The sequence below is a fragment of the Daktulosphaira vitifoliae genome, unplaced genomic scaffold (assembly GCF_025091365.1).
Source record: "Daktulosphaira vitifoliae isolate Bord-2020 unplaced genomic scaffold, ASM2509136v1 Scaffold_4, whole genome shotgun sequence".
NCBI classification, from domain to species: Eukaryota; Metazoa; Arthropoda; class Insecta; order Hemiptera; family Phylloxeridae; genus Daktulosphaira; species Daktulosphaira vitifoliae.
Window position 1 is genome coordinate 16,482,137 of NW_026099575.1, and position 19,735 is coordinate 16,501,871.

Sequence of the window (19,735 nt, forward strand, 5' to 3'; positions counted from 1 at the left end):
GTTTTGGCAAGATACAACAAAATATTAAAATTATATTTAAAAACTACAAAAATAAATTTTAGCTTTGAAAAGGAGCTCAATTTTTTTTTCTAAAAGTAACGAACCGATGCCCGAGACGTAGGTACGCTTAGCTGTATTAGATAAATTGCTACAAATCGCGTCATGTTGTGCAATAACAGTCTATTACCAAAAGTTATGAAATATTTCCGTTGGAAACATAATTCATATATCCGTTGCGAAACATTAGATTATTAGTTGATCGATTTCATTTCAACATATTTTGATTGATTTATTAATCGGCAATTTTTTTTTTAATTTGCAAGTATTAGGCTTTGATAAAAACAACGAAATCACAATTCGTTTGAAAAAAAATGTCCCCATGGTATTTAAGAAAAAATAACAGCAAAAGCAAATTATTTGCTTATAATTATCATCAATGAAGTTTTAATTAGTGTTAATTTCATATCCGTCCATGTAATAAAATGTTGAAATTTTCGCTGAAAAAGGCGCGTGGTGGAAAGAAATCATAAGGCCGAGCAGCGCTGAACGATACGCCCGGCCCGACGGTGAAGTGTCGCGCATGTGCTTGTCGTAACACGTAGTCGTACCGAACCCCCACCGCCGACGCCGTTGGGTACCCCAAACGCACACGCGACACACCGGCGGTGGTGGTGGCGACAACAGCGGCGGTAGCAGCACAGCGGTCTAACACTGATAATCGTCCAATTCCATTCAAGCCGCTCGATCGCGAGTTACACGGCCGCGCGCTCGCGCTGTCCTCGTCACCGTCTCTCTCTCACACATTCGCTCTTCGTGTGGTGTACAATCTGTCACTTTTTTTCTTGCACAGTGTTTTGATCATAAACACAACAGTACCGTCAGAAACAAGACAGTACAAAACATATTTACACGAGATACAATCGTTGCCGGCGTACGACTCATAAACTTTCATCGCGCCGCTGTAGTGCTGGTAAACGACAGGACTACGCCCGGTATAGGCTTTTAAAAACAATCATACATAAAAAAATCACTCTTCAACCAGTAACATACGTGCTGTTTAAGCCAACTTACTTGGGATTTTCAATTTTTACATTTATCGGGTGCGCCGCGTCCCCGACCGAGTGTTCGTCAACAACCGTCAAGCGGTAATCATCGTCAAGTCGGCGCAAGAGGACACACATGTCTAGTTGGTGGTAAAATGGGCAAGAAGGGCAAGAAGACTAGATGGCGAGAGCTGCCCATCACGTTAGGTAAGTGAATTTCCACGATAGTCACTCTGAACCGGTACCATCTGGTACGGACTGTCCATTCCGAATCACGCCCGAGTGAATGAGAAACCCTGGGGATGGACTAATTAATGCTGATTATAATGCCAACATTTGATGTGATTCTGTACCCTTAAATATTTTGATACGACTCGTTATTTTCTAGTGTAAAAATTACATAAACACCAGCGTATTGTTGTTGTTATGTTATTTTTTCTCCATCTAACATATTGTCATAAAAAATGCGGTAAAAATCTTTTAATATAATCCGATTAGTCATAAAAAGTCTTTTTTGTAAAGTTTGTAAAGTTGAATCTTTCAACTTTTTTTCTATAGCACAAAATTAAAACGAGAAATATATTTTGAATTCGCGTGTCTCATTGTATTTTATATTTCTGAGTATCTATAGTATTGCTAATCTATCAAATAAGCAAAATCTGCTATTGAAATTAGAAAAAAATGATAACAAGTGACTGAGGGCGGTTTTACTATGTAAAAAACAATAAGGATTCTTTCATTTATCCCTAGACCGTAAAATCCAGGTTGGCGGCAACACTCTGCGAAAAGAGTAATAGTTAAATGAAACGTTAGTGGCCAGTATTACATAAATCTAGTAGTTTTATATTTTTCTCTGACCATTTTATGACAGCAGCTGTTGTCGTTTATTATAATGATACAAAGCCGAGTAGTAAAAGACTACTGTTAAAATAATTTTGTTTTAATTAAAATATTAATTCGAACTCGGTAATAAATTAAACCGTATGAAATTGTGTGATTGATTGATTAAATCGTCGATTGGTACTAAAATATTACTTCATGACCACTAAAACTCGATAAGTATTCTACTACTTTTATATGTTTATTTATCTTGAATAATTATTGATTACATCTTATTGATTGTAGTAATTATACTGTTAATTTTTATTAAAATGCTTGTTTCAAAATGTGTACGCAAAGAGGAACGGTGTGTTGATAGAGATATTATTTCTCGTGTAATTAATCAATTAATACAATGAAGTGACTTTATTGTATTTGTTTTCATTATTACCATTAAATTTAAACTTAAGATATGGACTATAAGGATACTTGAAAGTTGAAGTTTTCGGAAGATAATAAAATTGCTCATAATGGTCTAACAAGTCATGAATATTGCATGACAAAAAACATATTTATCATTTGATTATTGAATTATTTTAAATAAGTTGTCATTCACGTTCGGTGATATGAGATAATGTATCAAGCTAATCTTTTAAAACTGATAAACATATTTTTGAAATTATTTGTCGAGATAAAATTACATATTGTATATAATCAAAATCTCTTAACCCACGCTGAACCTGAATATAACGCTTCTATCATCTAATATTTATTTTTTTGAGTTCAAAGTGTTCTCTTTTATTTTTTTCACTAATTTTGTTGGTTGACGCTCTAACACATTTTCAATGCTTAATACNTCTCTTAACCCACGCTGAACCTGAATATAACGCTTCTATCATCTAATATTTGTTTTTTGAGTTCAAAGTGTTCTCTTTTATTTTTTTCACTAATTTTGTTGGTTGACGCTCTAACACATTTTCAATGCTTAATACTTTTTTCCTCCTGTAATTTAAACTGTCATTTTAAATCATTAACTTATTTTTTTTGTGAACACTTTATTTTTTTTATTAGCCAGCGCTACTAACAAATTTGCTTTCGTGTTAATAAATAACATTATTGTAACGTGTTGTCTAAAACTAAACTGTCTTGGTTTGTTTTTTTTATGAATATTTAATGATCAACGATATTATTATTATTAGCTCATAAACATGCGCTATAAGTTTTTGGTCTACATTTGACAGTTAAAAATGTAATCAATAAAAACGGGCGATCGATGATTTAAAAGTTTTTTGTAAAACTATTTAATGAATAAACTATGCGATTAGTTGTAACTTTTTAACGGTAGAGATGAGGAATCGATTCGATATGCGCTTTTATTAAAGTCAAGGAAGCCTTTAGAATTGAACTTGGTATTATTGTTCCTGTACGACACTCCTATGCGTCAGTTTTCAGTGTTGCAGTATTTCACGACTGTTTTTCTATGAATATAATTAACGACTAAATTGTGGTTATTAAATTTTAATACACAAGACAAATTTTTCTACGAAAGAAAAATTAGTTCTACTAAAGTAAATTGATTTAAACATTGGCTTATATATTTAAATGGTTTGGATTTAAACAAATAAATTAAGAGAACGCCATACGAGCATACAAAAAATTCTTAAAATGCACTTTAATTTTTAAATAACTTTTTTTGTTGACCATAAGAACATAAATTTTTAACAGTGAGTTACAAAACTCTTCGTTGAGGTCGTCCACATGAAAATATTGAGCATTAAAAAATCAAAATATAGTGAATTTTGTTAAAATTTACTAATGAATATCAAATACTTGAAATTAACAAAAAAAAAAAAAAACTTTACAACACAGATAATTTCCTCATCAATAATTTGGTGATCAATTTGTGACTGTCATCAATACACATCAAGTAAAGTTGTCTTAAACAAAACATGTGTACAACTGTTTTATTTTCTGTATGGCGTTCCCTTAAAATTAAATGAATTGTAACTTGTGATTTGAGTAGACAATTGGTTTTTCAATGTTTTATGCAGGAAAATTAAAAATACACGCATATCGAAAACACGTAATATACATTTGATAAAATATTCCATTAAATATTGAAATTCATAACTAAAATTGTGTCGTTTTTTAACGTATAAGAGTAATTGAATTGGCTTATGAACTGAAATTTTTGTTGTTTCGTTAAATTGATTTTTTTCCTTGTCAATTCAACATGGCAACATATTTGTTTACTTTCTTTTTAAATGTTCGTATCGTTACAAAAATGCAACTCTAATTAGACTATTTGTTGCATGACATTTGTAATTTATTGAGTTGGTCGATTAAGTAAGACACAACATATGCGTTTACATAATGTACAGTTGCACATTTACTACGATATCAGCTCCTAATATTTTGAACAGCGGTATATTAAGTAGAATTACTAAAGGGATGTATGTTAATATTATGAATACATTTAAATACATTTTACTGTTTTACTCGCATAACAGTAAATTCTGTATTGTTTGTCAATTTACACATGTAATATAGACAAATGGACAACATTATATGCGTCATCATTCCAGTACGGTACTAAATGTTTTTGCATAAATTACTTTGTTTTTGCAGTCTTTTTAAGCAATGGACTGATATCGTTTTATTCGCCCCCGTGCTTGTTCTTGACACACTATGATAATTATACCCGAGTAATTATTATTATTCACAATATAAGTTTTATAAAAAGTCAATTGAGAAGTCGCGGAAAGACGTTTTGAATCCTCCGAGGGTTTTACTACGTAGGTGTAGTTGATTTAATTCAAAAGATGTAATCATCGAGTATCCTGTTCAAGGGTTTCAGATCCCGTAAATGCCATACGCCTACTTATAGGAATGGAAAAAAATGACATCTCGTTCAATCAATGTCTGGTTCGTTGCATTATTCTATAGAATCAGTCATCGTTTGTTTTTCGGCGTGTGAAAAATTGTTAAGTTTTAGTTGAAAATGTATGTAAAGGGAACGCATTTATTATATTTTCACAGCGTTTAATTTAAATGGGATTTAATATCAATTTAGTACGTCACTGTGTCGAAAGTCGTTTCCACATCGACGTGTTTTCTGGAAGGTAATAAAATAACGCGCTCGCGTGGAATTTTTATTTTCAAAATAAATATACCCTTATAAAATCTGCCAAGTAAATTAGGAAAAGTACGTTAGAAGGACTCGCAATAAAACGTGGACGCCTTTGACCAAGTAAAAAACGGCAATTTTAATTTAACCGTCTCATTGGTTAGGTTAGGGTTACTTATTTATCAGATTCCAAATGAATTTTTTTTTTCCAACGGTTAATCATCTAAGGATCCAACCGCGTATAAAATGCGTAAAACTAACATATGAAGGTAATACATTGCTATCGATATAGTTATCAACACCATCGTCAGTAATTCGACTCGCTGCAATTCACCGAGAACTCAATTACATTGTGTTATGTAGGCTCGAATGATCATCATAATCAGACGAGCGTGTAAAGTATCATTCGACCGTAGTACACACTGACATGTTCGCCGTTATATTAATTGCCACTAATCGGTTACCGCTACTGTCTAGCTGAAATGATTTTTTCTTCCGTTCGTGTTGTGATCGTTATTGTCAATGAAAAGTAAAAGCAACACTGGCCTAAAAAGGTTAACGGCAACATTATTTGGTTGCCGTTCATAAAAGGCAGAAAATAAAATAGGGAAACGACAAGTGACCAGTCAGTAAACTAATACGTACACTTTTCACGTAACCTGACCAAAATATATTTATTTGTTCGTTGACCAGACGACTTGGTTGTTGATCGATACTTGCTCACAGCTGTTTCTTAATCGTTAATGTTTTTCACAAAAGAAAAATCAAGTCTACGACATTAATTTTGAAATGATGGGCTCTATCGAATTCGGCCGACATGACCGTAACTGACATTTATCGACAAATAAAAATAAAAACTGTTGGCAACGTATGAAGTGTAGTCTTGTATAGACAAGTCGTATAGCAGTTCGTTTAAAACAATGAGTGTTTTTTTTTTAAACAAAAAAATAACTTATGAATTCATTCCTTTTTCACATATTATCTATTGTTGTGTATATATGTACGCATTAGACGACTTAACCGTGAAAAAGTTTTTTTTTTACTTTGTCGGTCGTCACGCGCGCGCATTTCATTGATCCATATACAAACACGTGCAACTCATAAGCTCATACAATTGCCTGTGTCGAATATTGAGTGTAGCAAGGAAGAAGCGAATGGAGAAGATATGTCCTATTTACAAGCATTATCGACATTGGGACACGCAACTTAAATCTGCGCTCGATTTTGGGGTGGACAACTCGACAAGAAAATTCAGTCTATTTGTCATTATTGTTGGTTAACGTTTCATTAAACTCTTGTTTCGTATAAAACTAAAGGCTGTTGGAAGATGAGCGGCTGTTGCGAGTAAAAACTTTTACCAAAACAGAATTATTAGTTAATAGTTCTAAAAGCATACTCCAAACCATTATTAACGTAATAGTAGTAGTTTTTAGATAGTCTTGAACAGAAAACTAGGATTAACAATCATCATTTTATGTTTAAATTTGTATTTTATTTGCTTTCAAATTTGTTGCTACTTTCATTTTGAGTAACTGTAATAATATAAAGTTATAAAATATAATATTGTTAATTTTAATGTTGTAGGAAAATCTATTATTATGAAAAACTAAATTTTTTATGAAAATATGAAAAAAAAATATCCATTAGATTACGAATAGATATAAAATATTTTTGTTGTTATTAAATACACTATTATATTGGATAATGAGTATTACAACCTGTAAATTAATTATGGAACAAGTTAACGATACTCACTAGCATTATTTTCGTATGTTAGTTAAAAAATTTACATTTTTCTTATTGAAAACCTTATTGTGTGGGTAATATAAATACCTTATTACACTGATAATGTGTTTTCTGTTACAATAATATCATACTTTTGCGTTATGGTTAAAATTAAAACGTCATTTTACTAGTCTTGTTTTCTAGTATTATCCATGTTCTCATTGCATATAGTTCAGAAAATATTTAAAATAAAATTGTTCATAATGTTTATAAATGTTTATGTCTAATATTGTAACAATTTTCTAAAAATTACATTAATGTTCTCAGAATGTTTTCAGGTCTTTTAAATAATTCCACCATTTCGTAAATACCTTTTCACTTGTTACCATTATTTATAAACAATTTAAATATTCGTAATACATTACCTAAAAAGAAATTGTGAAATAATATATATTTATCTATCATATTATTCCACTATACAATACTACATGGTAGTTTATGTCAGATCTCCCCTTTGTCTCTATTATCCATTTGGTATCTTTCACATGTTAATTAATCAATATTATTAAACATATTTTATAGCTTCCGTGTGTCAATTTCAAAAAAAAAAAATCGTTGCCCGTATCAATTGTGTTAACAATAATTTTCCTTATCTTTCATAATGTCATTTTGATTAGATATTTTTTCTTATTTAGTCTTTTAAGGTATTATTGGTTATTAGTATTAGATAGTAATAACATAAAGAAAATGATAGTGATTTTATGAATTATTATTATAGCTATTTTTATTATATTATTATTTAATATTCATTTCAATACTCAATGTTATAGTTAATATATTAATTGACTCAGATTGTAAATCTGAGTAGAAGACATTGAGTTTTTCAAAGTATTATTTTTATTATTGTCATGAAAATTAAATTTTATTGTTGATTTATTTCAAAGTTTCAATTGATTATTTATGTGTGTCACAATTATTGAAACTTATATTGTTACGAATAACAGAAAATAAACATATTACTTTTGAATAATGTAACAAAAATTTATCACGATTCCGATATATTTTATCTATTAGTTTGTTAACATAAACATTGTTAAGTGGTTATAATAAAAAACAGAAATATTGATCTCAGGGTGCGGAGGGATGCAGTGAAAGTTTATGTGATGGCGACGGCGGTGGTGGTAGTGGTGGTGACGACGTTCGGAATTATACGTGGGTGTTTGAATATCCCGGAAAAACTGCTGCGTAGATCCTCCTTGAAATTTCGTGGCCATTTGTAATATAGGAAAACATCGGCTCGCTCTATACATTAGAAAACGCGAATGAGATACGACCCGGTTTTGAATCTCGGGGGATTTGGAGACNTTTGTAATATAGGAAAACATCGGCTCGCTCTATACATTAGAAAACGCGAATGAGATACGACCCGGTTTTGAATCTCGGGGGATTTGGAGACAAAATTTCTTTAATATAATGACCGCCAGCCATGTACATTAATACCCCTTTTTTTCTTCCGTGATAATTTGATTACTTCGTCGTTTTATAGTCGATACGAAAGTTCATATGCTGTATTGTTTTGTTGTAATGTGAAGGTCTAGTGATTTTAGAATGGAAAATAATGGCTCTCGGAATGTGCCTATGCTGAAACTCACCAAATGTCATATAAATAGTCGAAAGCGAGTAGGGTTGAGGCTTTATGATGTGGCAAAGGGCGGTTTATTGGGTAGAGAGGCGTAAGCGACGGTGTAAGAGCACTATGTGTTTATTTCAAAAGATATTTTAACATCATACAACTGTCGATTGAACATTTTTAAGCTTATTATTTGACTAAATCTCATTTAACTTTACTAAAACTATATGAATACAGAACACGAATGTGTTGGGTTGTAATAAAATATTGTGTTCAACCTCGTTAATCTGCTTCAATAGTATAAACAAATGCGCAACAAGAAAATTTGTTATTTATAAGCAGTATAACAAACATAATCTGTGTTATTATTTGTTTAAAAAGTGTTAGACATGAACTTTACAATAATTTGTTTGGTCATAGTTTTTAATTTTGAAACAATATCAAAAGTTTCTAGATGTTTTGAAATATATATAAAAAAGAAATGTATAAATACCATTATATATACACGGGTCTATGATTAAGTTCTTTTAAAGAATTTATATATAATAATCTGCACAAATGTGTGAAAATCTTTTTTATTAGTTTTCGTGTCACTGAAGATCAGTTTACAAAACCTTAAGACCTCACTTCAAATGGATTTGAGTTCAAGTACAATGAAGTAATAATAGTGACAGATTTAAAATGCTATTTGATCTGTGCAAAAAAATGTATAGTAACTGGGAAATGTCAACTGAAAACTTTACTTACAATACATTATAACAAGTTGATTGATTGATTGATTTTCGGATGAAGGTCTCGATGTCAGCGTTTTGGCGTAAGAACTTTGGATGAAATCTTTACGTGCAAACAAGTTGGAACATTGCGTGTCGGGAATTTCTATAAACATATTGTTTCTTAAAAATAATGTCCGTTGGATCGTTTTAGTTATTTATCTAATGTTGTTTCGAGTTATCAGCGAGAAGCCGCTAAATAATATTAATCGGTTGAAAATGATGGTTTTCTCGTAGATATAGTTGATGATGTATCGGTAAAGATGAATTATCTGTAATTCAAACAAGGAGTTTATTAGTTGTACTAACAGCTATCATATTTGTCAACATCACACTGTTTGCTATTATTATTGTGTGAGCATCTGTGTACTATTAAACTTGAACAAGTGTAGACTAGACGAAGGTAGTCTGCCAATTCATATTCAATACATTGCAAGTTTTCTTGTTTTGCTTTTATTATTATTTTTTCAAATTGAAGAATTGCTACTTAATGTTTATTGTAGTTTAAGATGAACATAGAATGATAATATTAAAAATAGATATTTGTGAAAGAACTATGAAAAGTAATTTCTTTACGTTCAATAATTGCATTGCATTCATCCTCTCTATACCACATAATTGTTTTGTTATAAATTTGTTTTATGCTTTTTATACAAAGTGCTGTAAAATTATCTAATATGTCTTGCGAAGAGAACATGTTATTTTTATTCAAGATAATCAATTGAATAAGGGTGTATTAATTAACATTGTTGTGCTGATGCCACATTAGAACAAAATATAATTTTACTGTTATATTTCGCTCGATGGCCGCGCTTCGCTGAACATGTAGGAGACGTTTTAAAATAAGAAAAACACAGGTCGTGCCAATTTTTAAGGGATTTAGCAGGGTTAGATCTCAGGTGTTATTTTATTTTTATAACGATAAGTGTTGTTTTACCAAGACAAAAATAAAGTAGTTTTGTTTTCAACCGAAAAACAGTTATCCGAATATCGCTGTAGATGCCTATTGCCTACCAAAACAGTTTTCTCCATTATAATGTCACAGTGACACGTATTTTTAAATGTTAGTTTTCATTTCTATTTTATTTTAGAGTTAATTCTTTAAAATGGATTTTATTGTAATGCGCAATGACTTTATAAATCAGTTTTACTTTCTCGTCCATATCGTTCTGAAAAATTGAAATTGATGTATCATTCATACATAAGTAATAATTATAATCAGTAATACAAGCAAATTCATTTCACATTATAGGAGAAAAAACTGCTGTATAAAATCATATATTTTGTGGGTATTTCATTGTTCCAGGAATGTTCTAGATTTAACAAACACCGTATGTTTACACAACAACGCTTAGATTTTGTTTATTAGCTGTACAATGTTTACTCATTGATTAATTTGATAATAATTACTATTGATGTGAAATTACACAATTGGTAGAATCAGAGTAAGTGTGTATTAAAATAATTATCAATTTATTGCCGACGTATTATTCACTTTTAATTACATTGTAATATTAGTATTATTATAACTATGGTACTATTTTGTTTACCATAAATAATTCTATACCTTAGAAGGTAAAAATATCTAGTTTGTATGGACTGTAAATGAAGACTAATTATCATACTGGTAATTATAACTGTAGTACTTACTCTATGTTGTGTGCTATTAATATTGATATCATCAAGAATAATGTTTAAAGTCTTTGTTCAAGCATATTTAAACAGAGACAAAATTTATTTGTTTTTATTTTCAAGATATTAGATGATGAAATTTTAAATTATTTTTTAAAATAATAAGTCTAGTATAACGATTATCAGTATTACTGATAATCGTTTGTTATTACTGATTCAGTAATAATTTGTTTTAATAGCATAGTTAACGGATATTATCTATTAATAAGATGTAGTATTGGGTAAAATTGTTTTGCTTTTATAATTACTAATTTTTATTTCACGTCTAAATTATTGACTATACTGTTTCACTAGCCATAGAATGACATTAGTGACATTTTGATTTGTATTACAGTGTTTACACTTACGGATATTTATTATTAATTTTTAACGATTATTGTCAATACAATAATACCTCTACCGTAACCACAACGGTATCAGTTATGAGTTCATCACATAAAGTGTGTTAATAATAGTGTATCGATTGATATCGATTGAACTAAACGATAGGTATTAAGATAAATTTTTACATATGATTTTTCAGGCTTTTATTATACATTAACTTTTATTTTTTATATGTGCGTAACAACATATTTTCGCACAAGTCACTCACGCTGTGCATGAATGGCCCCACGTGACCTCAAACGTACTTTAGCCAAAATGCCTTCACGAGTATGATAATTGTAAAATATTTTAGTCAATTATACTTATTATTATTCGTTTTAGCTTTTAATTTTGGTAGTGAATACGTTTATGATTACAATACATTTGTAGCTAATAGCCAACAGTCATATCTTGATTGTTCAAAATAGTGTAAGAAAAATGATAACCACTATAGAAGTGGTTAATGTGCTATAGTACATTTTTCAAAGTTATATAACAATCTTTTAAAATTACTATATTAGAAATACATTATTAATATTTTAAATTTCCAACCTTATTTAGTACTATCATCTATTGATAAACACGAGCTCTTTTATGTAAAATATATTAGTTATAAGTAAATAGTGTTAAAATAAGCCCAGCCAATGAAATAAAATGTTTCTTAACAATCGATATTTTTTTCCCATCCTTAAATTAATAAGTTAATAAAATTGAAAGGGCACCTTGCATAGCCAAGTTAATATTAAATGCCTATTAGTTTTTTCAAAATATTTTTTATTAATTGACAACCAAAAAAAAAAAAATTTCATTTGAAATTTTAATCTTTGTGCGGGGTTTAAAAAATTGAGCAATAAAATAATAGAATATATATTTTTTCCCTTGGCAATTGTTATCAATGTCCACATTTACAAGTCAATAGATTTTATTCTGAAATGTTTAATTTGATGATGTTATATTCAGTGCTGTGAAGTACACATATAGTCGAGAAAACAACAAGTATTATTGGTATGCGATAAACGTGGGAGTGATGCATTTTGGGTATAACTGAGAGTAAAAGCTTGGGATAATTTAATAAAAAAACTCTGCATTCCTTATAATACAAAATCTGAGGACCTCAAGTCTAGACGTCTGTCAAACCCGTTACAATTCCTGTCGAGTTGCCACACGTATACAAGGCGTACAGCAGCTAGGGACTTCTCACTGCTTGGGGTAAATCGATATGTGTTGTGTGTTCGTGGCCGTAACGAAGGTGGTACGTACTGTACATGTGATGCACACAACGGGTTGCGTTTTATTCACATGTTATGTCGTATGTCTATTTTACTTAACATCTGTATCCCGTGTTGTAAAAAAAAAACAAAAATTATTAAAAAAAAAACCACAAATGTCCCATGCAATTGTGTACTTCATGTTAGACCTTGTGTGGAAATATTGCATGCAATTTTCGAGTTTGACGTGTCAAATGAATTTTTTTTAACGTATTATATTAGTATTTTTTTTTTTAAGATTACAACTCGATTGAAATAATATTATAAACTTAATTTTCTATCATTGCGTCACCTAAAATAAAAAAACCCTACATTGAAAAAATGTTTTAATAATTATTAAACACATAACTTCATTGCTGTTCAGACATAAATGTGTACGGATGTTTGCTATTCAACTATAATTTAGTTTACTTTAAGTTTAGTTAATTATAAAAATTATTGTTCAATGATATCGTTCAGTATAAAAGAGTTAAATACTTAAACAATTGTAGTCTCTTAAACTATTAATGAATAATATAAATATAAATTAATATAAATTGACTTTTTTAAAGCATTTAAGCACTAGGCCTTATGCCCCTAAATGTGTAGGGGACGTTCGAATTTATTTTTGAAGCTTTTTTTGCGCTCAACGTCTTTGTTACAGCATCATTTCTAATGATAAATAGCTAGTATTTTGAAGGCTTCGAAAAAGATAACATACTAAAATTGTTTTTCATTAAGTACTTAAAGCCACTTAATACTAATTATTTTAAACTAAACTGTACTTATGTATGAATGTTCGTCATTAGAAAAAATGAATGATTTTTACTACGTAAATAGCGTTTAAGCATCGACATTTTTAAGAAAAGATTACTATGTCGAATAGTATTGCCACAATAATAAACTAAAACGCTTAAAAATTTATACAAATATACAAACGTTTTTTGGTCATTTTATTTTCTATAGTTAAAAAAACTGTTTTTTGATTTTTTTATTCCGACAAATTACAAATTTTGTAGAAAACCATTTAAGTTTTAAATATTTTGTTAAATTTAAGGTCAAACTTCTCGTTAATGTTAAATGTAATTATCATTCATTTACTAGACATTAAAATAGTGTTAGATTTAATTTAATTAATAATTTGTCAATATACATGTGATAACACTATAAAATAATAAATATATTAAGTAAAATTAAAACTATATTAAAAATATTATTAATTTAAAAAACTAAAAAATATTAGAAATATTAAACTCAAAGCCACAAAAAAATTAATGAAAAGTCGCGGATACGTATTTCGGAAACAATGTTACCATTATCAACGCTAAACACATACTGACATAATGGTAACATTGTTTCCGAAATACGTATCCGCGACTTTTCATTAATTTTTTTGTGGCTTTGAGTTTAATATTTCTAATATTTTTTAGTTTTTTAAATTAATAATATTTTTAATATAGTTTTAATTTTACTTAATTAATTAGCCACAAGTGATCAATTTTTATTATAAATAAATATATTTATTAATGATTCAGATATTTAGATTGAATTTACTAATTATTTAAGTTATTCAATACTGTTAATTATAAAGTCTTTTGTATTTTTTTAGTAATATAATTTATGTTATCATTCATTTCAATCGCGAATGAAAGATTGTCAATTAAATAATGAATTCATACCATACGTTTGGGTACTTAAACTTTGTTTTGAATTTAAATTACATTATTTTTTAAAAACATTTTTGAACGAAATAATTCCTATTGATTGATCAATAATGGAATTTACATGTTATTCATGATTGTGTTTAAAAATAGTAAGAAAAGTATTAAACTTTGGAAGTTGCAATGAAACAGCAATAAAATCATCTACAGACCTACGAAAAATCTATGTGCGAAAATAGATGCTAGTAAAAACCAAACAAACAAGTATCAGTTGATTGTTTTTTATTCGTGCATGATAATTTGATTCCTACACTCGGAGAATGATGTAGATGGTTTAACAAATAGTTATCTCATAATATATTTTCCAAAATTAATTAAATGTAAAAAGACTAATTTTAGGAAAAGATGTCGTTTGAAAATGAATACGTCTAAATAAGTCATGTATTGCTTAGACACACCAAGTCTATATGAATAACTATTAACATTCCAAATAATTTTTTTTAAATACTTATATTTATAGTTCCTTTATTGTAAGAAATAAACAATTCATTATCATGTATAAATTGTTTATAATTAAGGTCATTGTAATTTCTATACAAGTAATAAGTCAATGGCTAAAGTTTTTTTAACTATATTTCCATTAGAATAAAATTAATATTACAAAACATTTCTATTCTTATGAATTTATTTTTTATGTTTAATAAACGAATAATTAAAAAATCAAGTATGCAATTAGTTTTTTACTGGATACAACGTACAAAAATATTTATACACTGAGTTTTGTACCTAGTAATGCACGTTGTCAACTGTGTTTATTTTTTATGTTGTAGTTATGTAAAATAAATATTGTACTTTTTATACGTTTTGGTAAATAAAATATGAGTAAAGATAATTTTGTTTTCTAACTTAGAGATTATTAGTTATTTGGACGTGTTTCCAACGATATTTTTGTGTTCAAATAAAGTAACTAAAGATTTAGCTATTGTTATCTTTTTTTACATAATTTCAATAAATGAGCCATCTTTTTTTTAGTTTTGCTTTCTGGTCGAAAATAGATTCAGACGGGCACACCACAGAGTTGGTCGACTATTTTTGATTCAGCCCTTCAAATACGACACGTTGTGTTAAGAGTTGCCAAAACATATTCAGTGACCAAGAAAATAATATTAAAGACAAAATGTGTCCTTATCGTTCTAAAAAGCAAAACTCATTTAAAACATAAATTTATTTTAGTATAATTTATTAAGGAGAAATTAAGATATCCTTTAAATTTTGATTTCAAAAACTATTCTTCTAAAAACTATTCAAATTATTCTTCTAGTTATTATTTAAAGAATACATACGTTTCCATTCTATTATCGAAATTGTCTGCCAATGTGAATTTGTTTGTTCTACCATATGCACTAAGGTTTACATCAAATGAGTTTTCCAGATACATTTCTGAACATGCAGGAGGGTTATGTAATAAGAACTGCGAGGGTGATAAATAGTACCCTTTGTATAGTTTGCGAGTTTGGATGGAATCCAAAATCTTGCTGAGCGTATAATGTTATAGTAAGGTAGTTTATTCGGTAAGAATATTCCGTGAGTTGTATGAGTTCGCCTAAACAATATTACAAACTTTGTTAAAATAACTTCCACAAATTATCACAAGTATACATTGATGAACTATTAGGTAAACATTGTGATTAGTGAATCATAACTATGCACAATCTTTAAATTCTAAAAAAAGTTAATATATTATTACCTTATACACTATATGTTATAATTGAATCAGAATATTTTACAATAAGTATGTTTTTTATTGTTAAACCTCGTGTAAAATAAAAAAAAAATAATATGTTTTAGACATTACTTTAATTTTTCATTAATTGAATACATTCATTATTTATTTAAAACATTACTACTTTTACGTGAAATGAAAATTCATTTATAAAAACCATTATAAAAAACCTCAATAGAACTACTGTTGTTCAAACACTGAAAATAAAACCAATGATCCAACTGAAGTTTTTGTTTGCTTAATTGAATTGTGGATATTTTGTTATATTAAATTTATGATGATATTCTTATCATAAATGTTTATTTTTTACATTTTTTCTTCAATAATACTCGATGCGATGATACTTTTAAAAGAACTACTGTAACACTATCTATATTTTGAATATTTTATCTTGTTGTACTGTTAGCAAAAAGCATTTCAAAACGAATGTAAACGCTTTATTTAGCAATATTGTTTGTGCATTAAATTATAGTAATAATAATATCTCATAAGAAGTAAGATTTTCATTGGATATATTTTTTATATATGTATATCGAGATAATGTTATGTAACAATTTGGTAAGCATTGCGTGAAGGAATTAATACACTACGCACGAAGGTGGTTTTTGAATTTACAGTTGTGGTCAGTGCGTGCATACAGTTTAAATACAACTATACTTACAATACACACACAATTTAAAATAATTAATTGCTGTGCTCTGGATATTAAATGTTATTTACTGCATGTATAGACAATGTTGGAAAGTTTCATGGTGACTAAAATTAAACAAATTTATTCTCTCATGGTGTCTTCGTAAAATTATTAAAAACGTCAACTTCAATATTTATTTATTTTCAATTAGAGTTTTAAATATTTAACGCCTCCTTGTACTTCTTAATGTACGAAATTTTGTGACACATTTCCATTAAAAACAAATTTAAAACATAAATACACAAAGTTTATACGTTTTAAAACGTTTTTGATAATTATATAATCAACAATTGATGTTTAGCTAATATTGTTTAGTTGATATTTTCCTGGTGAATTTCCAAATAATTTTGTTGGTAATTTTTTTTATTAATGTAGATATTTTTTATTTGTTGGTCGCTTATGAAAAATTAACACTGACACTTGAGATTAAGAATAATGAAATGTGCAGTCTGTCTCAGTGAATTAGTATTATGTACTTAGGTTTGTCTTTAATTGACTTTAGAAGTTTTAAAACTACCGTATTTATTTGTTAAAAGACCATGTGCCTGCCGATGTTTGTAAACAATTATCTATTTCTTTTTTTTTTAATAATCATTTTTAATGATTATGTGGTTAAAGTAATATTATTAAAAATAAATACACTTTATTAGGAGTTTTCTTATATGGAGTAATGTCTATAGAAGTCTAACCTAAAGTAATAAAATATACATTATTATGGTTTACGAGCTACTTATATTTCTTTTGATAAAATAAATATATCGTAGTAATGAGCGTTATTGAAAACACTTTAAATAGTAAGTAGATACAAACATTTACTTGCCTGCGTCTATATGTTTTAGCTGATCGAATTCGATTTAAGTCAATAACCGTCATATACATTACGCTGAGTAAATATCGATAGCTGCTATAGTGTTATCTTATTTGTTGAAAAAATTCACAATAATTCGTTTGGTTGTACTTGGACCTTTATACTGAGCCGATAGATAACACATTTTGTACCAAATTTTGATAGACTTCTGATTGTAAACAATAAAAAACAAATTTAGTGTAATGTTTTATCTCAATTAATTAGTTTAGTCTTATTCTTTCACGACATTATTTTAATTAAGAAGTTTTAGTTTTACTTGCATTAAAACTATCTCAACTTGCTTTATTTGACCCACTTATCCTTACTAGTTACTTATTATATTACATGCTGTCGACATTAGTTCGCCCCGCTGCGATGATATTTTCATTTGATGTCGGACGTTTTTGATTTAAAAATATATTATTCTGATAGCTATCATCACTCCTAGCGCGTTGACATGCATTGACCTTTTTTGTTAATGTTTTAACGAACCATTTATGTTTCAGCGGACAAGCCGTACACGGCGCCAGACCAACAGCAAGGACGGCATTCTACGGACACCAAACCGGTAAACTTTGCCGCAGCGGCCGGTAGACGTGCCGGTGGAAACAGCGGTGGACACAACGGCGGCAGTGGCAATGGGAATGGTTACCATCACCCTCCGTACCAACACCAGCAACCTCATCGAGTCGGAGGTAGTAACCACGCGATCTCCAACACAGGAGGCCAATTAAATGCGACTTCCACCACCGTTACCTTTAACGAGGGTAAGTGGTCTTTATATAATCATTTTTGAAACGTTTCCATATAACTTTTATGGAATGCCTAGTTAAGAGCTTTTAAGGTTTGATTTCATTCGATGTTTTTGTATTTGTAAATTTTTCGTAGGCCTTCTATGATGAAAATCGGAATCAACAAATATTATATTCAAACTATTTTGACTCGGACAAAAGTCATTGTCCTCCATTAATTATTTTAAAAATAAATCTATCCTTTTCAGTATAATTATAATCTACATCAAAACATCGTGTATTACACGTGTAAATAAGCAGTTATTTTAAGATTGCGCCAAAGACTGAGTCTTATCCAGGAACGTCATATTGAATTAATCACATTCGTCACGCATCCCATGTCTGTGTGATTTTTTTTTTTCATGTAGTCGCACTTCGTTTAGCCGAAAGTCAATTGATATTCTCTAGTGAAAAGTATTTTCTTTTTAATCGAATTGAACCTAAAACGCCATTAAGTATAATTTTAACATCTCAAGCTTATTAATATGAAGGTATTGCAGTAATATGAATTTAGTTTTTATTAATTTACATTTGTTAAAACGTGAAAGTAAACAATTTATGTTTACACGTCTTAATAGTGAGTTGACGTTAAAATGTGATTATTTGATTAAAATACTCTTGGCACAGTTTGACGCTGTTGTTGATTTTTACACTCGACTTTTTTCGACGCCGTCCACATTATACGTGTAGCTAGTAACCATTAGAATGTTTTCCCTATTGTGCGACCCTTCAGCAGCCACTTAAGTAAACCCGTTTACACTTAATGCGCCCGCATTTGACGAAATCCGATATTAAAAGCCCTAAATCATCAAACCCTTAGAAATTACGACTTACTATTGTTTTCGTGATCTATAAACCCTTTAGTGTAATAACAGCAAACACTCAGTGTTCATTGTGTTGTTTGCATCGAGTTTAACACCCACTATAATATTACCAGTGAGCAATAAAAAAAGTTTTCTTTTTTTGACACAATAAAAGAAATAACTGCGTAAACTTACACTCGGGTATTAAATTTAAACGTTTCATCTAATACTTTCTTAAAGAGAAGCTGTACTTTTCAAGTCTCGACTGTTTTTTGTGAGATAACTAGGCTTTTCAGAATAAAACAATTATTGAATTATCTTTTTAAAAAATAATTCGTACTAATTCAGACGAACACGTGGAGTTATTTTTATAAAAATCAAGGTTCAGTGAAAACGGAACATGTCTATAATAAAATGAAGTATAATTCAATTTAAACTAGTGCAAATATTAGGAATTTATTCTTTGCAGAAAATGTACAATATGTATTGTTCTTAAACATACTGTAGAAGAGAAATATTTTTGGAATGAATTATCAAGAATAAAGACGTAAATGTTGTTATTATTGTTTGTAAAAAAAAATTAGGCCATTGAAAATATTTGTCATTTCATTTTATATTCTTGGATTAAAATGTCAATTACTCGGAATAACTCTAATGCAACAGTTTTGTCAATGTCGTTTTAAACCTTAATGATAGTTAGCGTTTTCTTGTGAGTAAAGTGACGTACATAGTATATATAGTTA

General features: G+C 29.0%; 1 protein-coding gene across 1 annotated transcript in view; it reads left to right on the top strand.

Annotated features, from left to right (window-relative positions):
* The first annotated feature begins 689 nt into the window (after positions 1–689).
* The window catches only part of LOC126903515 (uncharacterized), a 35,424-nt gene continuing 16,378 nt past the window's right edge, over positions 690–19,735 (top strand). Inside the window, exons 1-2 of the mRNA XM_050681689.1 lie at positions 690–1,250; positions 17,905–18,165. Of these exons, the coding sequence (XP_050537646.1) occupies positions 1,199–1,250; positions 17,905–18,165 (313 nt within the window). The 5' untranslated portion in view covers positions 690–1,198. The remainder of the gene's footprint in view (positions 1,251–17,904; positions 18,166–19,735) is intronic.